At 43.1% G+C, this 7245-nt stretch overlaps 1 protein-coding gene across 1 annotated transcript; it reads left to right on the forward strand.

The window, feature by feature from the left end:
* The first annotated feature begins 282 nt into the window (after positions 1 to 282).
* On the forward strand, positions 283 to 5831 carry CD59 (CD59 molecule). The gene is made up of 4 exons (XM_008632680.2): positions 283 to 1329; positions 1820 to 1892; positions 2590 to 2691; positions 4204 to 5831. Exons 1-4 carry the CDS (start codon positions 1129 to 1131, stop codon positions 4395 to 4397), a joined length of 570 nt encoding a protein of 189 aa, XP_008630902.2. The 5' UTR covers positions 283 to 1128; the 3' UTR covers positions 4398 to 5831.
* The last annotated feature ends 1414 nt before the right edge of the window (positions 5832 to 7245 follow it).

Below are 7245 nucleotides of genomic sequence, written 5' to 3' on the forward strand. Positions count from 1 at the left end.
CCCCTTCCCCCGTCCTTTCCCCCCGTGCTGTCATTTACGATGACAGCAGGAGCAGGTCCTGTCCCCTTGCCTTCTCCCAGGTGGGACTGCAGAGAAATTCTGTTTCACAAGCAGGCACTGAGCCTTCCGTGCTGTTGCAGTTCCTGTCCTTGAGATGGGTCGGACGTTTGACTTATAAGGCTAATTTAGAAAATTCAGCTTAGGAGATGTTTTCTGTTTTCATTTCTTTTAAGCTGCGTTGTGAATTGCTGTTTATGTATGTATGTTTTCCAAAGGCCAGAATTTCCTGATGCCTCTCACAGAAACAATTACTCATTTTCATGAAAATAGATGCACTGAATTGCTACTGTTTGGCTGGCTCTGATGATTTTTATTCATCTGCCTGACATTTATGCTGGTCATGACTTGGTGTTGCTAAAAGGCAAAGCTGTTTTCGTCTGCTGACACATGGGTGACTGAGGACTCCCGGAAGATGGAGAGATTCCCAGGGTGGTTCTCTTTGCTGTCCAGAAGGGCTCTTGCTGTAACCACCAGATTTAACAGCACTCCTGCAGATCCATGTCACTGTGGGACGAGCCTCTGGCCTTGAAAAGCTTCTTGCAAAGTTGTTTACCACAGACAATCAGCTAATCTTGCACATTATGGGTTTGTTATTTATTGTTTCCCTCTGCTCAACAGTAAGTCATACCGAAAGGAGAAAAAAAAGAAAGTGGGTTGGTTTTTTTCATCATTGGGTGGGGTTTCTTTAGGTTCTTTTGGATAGATTTGGTTTTTTTGTTAGGTGAGGTTTGGGTTTTTTTGTCAGTAGAAAAATTAACTAGACTTAAGGTTGAGAAGCATTTAAGTACTTTTTTTGCTGTGAACCCATCTTTTCAAGTCCTCAGTCAGTGTCCTGGGAGGAAAAAGCTCCATCCTAACATGGTTAAGGCATGCTATGCTAAAATCTTGTAGCTGCAGGCAGAATTACGAGCAGTGACTCTTTCACTACACTTTTATCAGATGAAAAACTTGTTATCTGAATACCTTTAATATTTTGGAACTTTCAGTGCCACTTGGGCTTTAAAGACAAACATAAATCATGCCCTCCTAGCACAAGTATGGTCCTTCTCTCCCTGCTGTGTCTGCTTGATGCCTCCTCAGAATATCCTACTCTGCAATAGCAAAGATTTTTCAGTAGGAGCTGTGATTGTAGTTCAGTGTGCAGAAATCTGTCTGAGAACTCCTGCTTTGGAGCTGCCTGTGTTAAAAAAAATTCCTGACCTTCCCATCGCACTGCTGCCTACGGATTGCAGCAGCCATGGAGACCTGAGCCACTGCTGCAGGCACTTGGTGAGTTATTGCCTGTGTCAGTCCCTCAGTGAGAGGGAGAAATTTTGGGAGAGGAGAGGCAAAAGCTCCTGTAGAGCAGCCAAACCTCTTGCAACCCCATGAGAGAGGAGAAAGGAGAGCAGTCTGGCTCCAGGGTTACTGGGGAATTGCTGAAAGAGAAAAAGCATTTGAGACCTTTCTCTTTGCTAGGTGCATTTGTGGCTGTGAGAAATTGGGAGGCCTGTTGAATGGTGTAATCAGAGAGGAGAGAGGAGACTCATCTGAGCCTGTCAGGGCTCAAATACCAGTTCTGAGAATAAAAATCCTGTTCTCAGAATAAAAAATCCTCCCTTGGAAAGTGCTGTTACTTTTCCCTCTTGTGTTTCCCTGTTTTTCCTGGCCAGTGCTTTCAGTTTTATGCTGAAACAAGTCTTGAAACCTCAGTTCATCACCGGGCACTTTGCTTTTAAATAGAATAAACTTGTAATCTCTCTTTCTGCCCTCAAATTAGGGAAGAAGCATGACCAAGATGAACTACATCCTGCTGACTGCCTGCATTGTTCTGGTTGCTTTTTGTGGCTCTGGTGAGTAGAAGAGAGGGACTTCGTGGTTTAATGTTATGACAGGGGCTGAGAAAATCATGGAAAGAAATGCCAGAGGGAGGAAAAACAGTGAGAAAGGCCTGGATTATTCAATACCATTGTGGGGAATGTCAGTAACCATCAAAGCAGGGCTCAGTTTCTGTTCTGACTGTCTTGGGTCAGGAGAGAGAGTTGGGGACAGGATGTGGTGCTGCTTAACACAGTAAAAAACGGGTGTTTTGCTGCTAGAAAATGGGATTTCTCTTGTGTGAATTGGAAACCAGTAGAATGAGAGGGAAAGGAGATGGAATTTAAAAAAAAAGGATGGACTAAAACTCAGCAGCAAGTGTCTGTCGTTGCCTGGAACAGGCAGTCTTCAAGAGCAGATAAAAGGAGCAAACATTTAATATCTTGTTCTGCAGGCACATAATGGTGTTTTTAAAAAAGTGACGTAAATACATGCTTCAAGATGTGCCTTTCAAAATTGCCAGCCTCAATTGGTATCCTGACATAAGCTTGTCAGTTTTAACTGAAGTCTGGAGTTTAACAATTTTAGCTGAAGCCTTGATCTTAATCACCGGGCATCTGTTTTGTGACAATTAGATGCAGATAGTGGTTCTTCTTTTTTTGTTTTTTTTCTTTTCCTTTTAATAAACTCAGTAGTTTATTATTCAGTAAAGAGAAACCCTTGTTGTCTTAGGTTATACCTTAAGATGTTACCACTGTGACAACAGCCCTTCTGTGTGCAGGACCAACAGCACCTGCTTAACGACTGAGGACACCTGCTTGCAGATTAAATTTGGTATGTACAGTGTCCCACAGACCTAAAATAAACCCACTTGGATCAGTTTTCATTGCCTGGACACCTCTAATCTGGCCCTAGCGTGCATTTCTCAGCCTCACCCAAAAGGAGCTTGCAAATACTTCTGAAGGTCATGCTTATATCCAAGCAATAATGGGATGATTTAGATAGGTGAGTTGTAGTTGTACAAGCATGTACATAGATACCTTTATATCCAGATTGGAAAAAATACACTAACAAATAAACAAGCAAACAAACAAAAACCTACCCAAAGGAGCTGGAAAAAAATAAAGACAGCGTTGACTTTAAAATACAATTTGTTTCTCTTTAAAAACAGATAAAGGATGTGTAGCCCACAAAATAAACCTGCAGGTGAAGGGCTCAGTCATTTCTGAATTCACACTATTAAAATAAATTCTCTTTTCCTGAGGGTGAAGTGATCTGTGTTTTAGGAGGGACATCTTCAACTAGATGAGGTTGCTCAGAGTCTGGCCTTGAATGTTTCCAGGGATGGGGCATCCAGCATCCCCCTGGACAAACTGTGCCAGTGTTTTTCCACCCTTATCTGCTCTTCAGGCTCTGTCTTCTGCACATTCTTCACTGAAAGCCTTGTCAAGTGCTGGCTCAGGCTGCTTAGGGCAGTGCTGGAGTCCCCATCTCTGGAGGGATTTAAAAGCTGTGTGGATGTGGCACCTGGGGATATGGGTTAGTGGAGGGCTTGGCAGTGCTGGGTTAAAGGTTGGACCTGGTGATCTCAGGAGGTCTTTTTCAGCCTAAATGATTCTGTGAGTGCAGGCTGAGCTGGCTGGGGATGCCAGGTATCACTCAAGCTCCTCCCCGTATCTCCCAGTGGGTCATTTGGACTGAGTTGGGTACACGCTCCTGAATTCCTAGTGAAAGCAAATTTGGAAACTTCTAAACACTTGTACTTAAAAAGCAAGTACATGGCTGTGGCAAAACCAGAACTATAGGGCTGATGCTGGGGGCACAAATGGCCCATGAACTACAGGACACAAGACTTACCAAAAAGTGTCCCTTCTGGGGAGGGTGAGAGGCCGAGCCCAGTGATCTGTCCCTGAAAGTTTGTGTCGCGTTCTCATTGCCACTTTGATACAAAACTGTGGGTATGTTTTCTACCTTATTAGCCACTCCTGTGCAGCATGCTGTGGGTGGGACTGTGGTCAGACCTTCCACTCTTTGTGTACAGAGTATTTCTTGGTAGGAGGTTTGTGCTGGGTTTGTACAACACATTTCTGGGTGTGGGGTCGAAGAACCAGACCACGAGGCTTCTGCCTCCCCCCACTGCCCCCCGATGCCATGGCAACACAGACCACAAGGCCTCCATCCAATTTCTGTGTTTACACCATGGGCCCTGTCACAGATGGAGCTTTGCCTTCTCCTCACTGTTTTATTCTTCTAACAGTGGCAGTCCAAGCAGTGCTTCTCTTTCCGTACCAAAAATGGTGTTCTTGTCAATACTCTCTTAATATGTTTAATTTTTTTGTTCCATAGGTAAATTGAGAACTTTCTCCTGCTGGAAGGCATCCCAGTGCAGTGTGAATGAAATCGCTGATTTCTTCCAGTTGGATAATTTTGAATTCTTTTGTTGCCAACACGACCTGTGCAATGAGAGTGCAATTACTGGGGTTAACAAAGCAGCCTTCAGTATTGCTTCTGTAATGGCCATGTTATGGATGCTCCTGTAACAATCCTCATTTGTAAGCTGTCCTTTCAAGATGAAATTACACAAAACCATTAACTCTTTTCTATATTGCATATTTTCAGCTCCTGTCCGTAGGCAGAAACATTCCCTTGTAATTTTGTTTCCCAAGGTTCTGTCCGATAAATCACTGTCTCCATCCATGGGAAGGAGATGTGCATTGTTATCAGTTATTGGGTGTTTTGATCTGTCCCCATGTTCATGGGGAAGATAAGTTCTTGTGAAGTCATGTTATCTTGTGGAGAACCTGGGCAAACTCCAGTGGGTGATGTGAAGGAGAAGGAACACTACAGCCTTTCTGCTGGAAACTGTCATTTTTTTACCGTCCCATAAACTCTCATTATTTTTGATTGGCATTTCTGTGGGTTTTAATTTGTTTTGCTTTGAATCCTCCTTGTCACAGACCAAGCAGTGGATTTGCCCTCAACACAAGACGTGTTGGATCATAAGTGCACTTTGCTGCAGTCTTTGTGATGAATATTGAAATATTCAGTTTCAAGTCGTGTAAACGCTTTGTCCCCATCACTGTACCTTTTTTTTTTGACAAGCCAATGATATAACCTTGTCAAGTGCTGTTATTTTGGGAGAAAGCATCTACATTTCTTAAACCAAAACCAAAATACTGCTATAAGTGAGAAACACTTTTCCTTCTTTTTTTTTTCTATATATATATATTTCTGTGAGCATGTAGACAACCTGTGATAGCTTCTTTTTTTATTTTCCTCATACATTATCCATGCCTAGGATTTTAAGTGAGCATGTGCTTTGCACTGAGTATTTATTGGTATACTGAAAATCGATTATAAAATGCTAAGGAGTTGAAATGGCACATGTAGGTTACTTCCCCACCTAGTTAGCTTTTGGGTTTTGTTGAAAACAGTGACGTGTAAACTTAACCCTTCAAGCTTCCACCTAGGAGTATTAAAATCTTGCAGAACTTTCTTTCCATAAATGCCAATGCACAGTATAGGTGTGTATTTATATAGCATGAACAAAACCTGCTCAGTCTGTAGGTGTGAGAGGTCTGGAGCTCAAATACTGAAACACTTACGTTGCTCTGCTCCGTGGTGGGAGTCAGGCCTTGGGACGTCTCTGGTACATGGGGACCCTCTCAGTCAGGCAGGATGCCAAATCCTCTTTCTCTTCTGGAGCTGCTGGCATATCCCTGCCAGAGTTGTGTCCACTGCCAATGGGATATCCTCTTCCTGAGGACCCTCGTGACACCAGTGAGACCAGTGAGACCAGTGACACCAGTCCACCAGTCACAACAAGGGTGGTGTTCTGAATCCCTGATGTATTCCATAGTGTTACCTTTTGGTTGAGCTTATTGTAGCTATGAAAGTGTCCTGGGATCTCTCCCATCACTCAAAGTATGGAAGTTGTCCTGTCTTTGATTAATAAAAATGTCAAAAAAGAAAAACGTGGTGCATGTGGTGATTTATTGGTATTTACAGCTGGATGGAACTCCAGTTGTTTCCATGGGAGGTGCATCCATGCTTCCCATCCAGAGACTCAGCAAGTTCCAAGTAGAGTTCTTTCATATTTTTCCCACCTGATTAAAAACAGACACTGGAAGACAGTAATTTCTGCACAATGACTTTTTCCACTGCTGCAGCATCATTTGTCAAACTCAGGCTCATTTCAGGTGAAGAAGTATTAAAGCACTGACTCAATATAAATTGGGGGAAGGTTTGTTAACACAGAGGTATCTTTTGTTGGACAAGATGATAGATTCCTTGTGCTTAAATCATCCTGATGGCAGCATTTTTTCTCTATTATGTTGTCAATGTCTCTTTTTTGATGGTGGCACTTTTAAACTTGTTTTATTGCTGTATGCTTGCATATATAAAATATTCTCCTTTTTTGATATGTGCAAAAAGGAGCTCTGTATTTCGTGTGGCTAATCTTCAAGCAATCATTTTTACTATTTCTTTTTTGATAGCCTTGAACACTTTGTCTCATTTATCATACTTTTTTGTTTCTCTTCTAGAAGCAGCCTAAGCAACAAGTCCTTGTGTTTTAAATGTGTTACTTTCTTTTTGTAAAGATCAACCAGAACATGGTTTAATTGCTGTAAGGTTTGCATTTTCTGAGTCTGGCTGTGCTGACTGCTGAGCCCTCTCCTGCGGATTGTTGGAACAGTGACTGCTCCTTGAGTTTTGGCACTTCTCCCCCTGCTGCTGCTGTGTTGTGCCCAGATTTGCTCAAAGAGGACCAGTAAAACCAAGAGAGCCATTAAAACCTTGGCTCAAATATTGAAGTATTAAAATCCGTTCAACTCTGAGTCCACCAGGACCCCCAAGTCCTCTGCAAAGCTGTTTTCCCCCTGGTCAGCCTCCAGCCTGTGCTGGTGCCTGGGGTGATTCCCAGCCTTTGGGGTGGGTGTCACAAAGTGGTGCCTGAAACGCGGGGACTCCTACCTTTCGGCCACCCTCCGTGAGAATATCAGCCAGATACTTTGTGTGGTTCAGCTGTGTCCTGTCAGAGCCAGGAGAATGCAAGATAAACTCGGGGCGAGCGGCTGTGCCGCTGTGCAAAGCTGTCTGTTGCCCTCTGCAGTGAGTGCTGGGTAACTTGTCGCTGTTGCCGGCGTTGTTTTGGTTTTATTTTGTAATTATCCGAGTGGTTTGCTCTGTTCTGAATTAGTGGCACGACTAAAACCTCATCCTTTGAGTGTGCTTTTTATGCCAATACATATCATTTACGTACTAAAGGCCGTCTGATCCTCCAAGAATATTCTTCCCTACATGTACTTCACAGTTCTCTCATAACCAGCAGTCTCTTTTTTGGGGGTGGGACACAAGTTATATAGGAACAAGAAGGACAAGGTAACA

This window comes from Corvus brachyrhynchos, unplaced genomic scaffold (assembly GCF_000691975.1).
Source record: "Corvus brachyrhynchos isolate BGI_N302 unplaced genomic scaffold, ASM69197v1 scaffold315, whole genome shotgun sequence".
Taxonomy (NCBI): Eukaryota; Metazoa; Chordata; class Aves; order Passeriformes; family Corvidae; genus Corvus; species Corvus brachyrhynchos.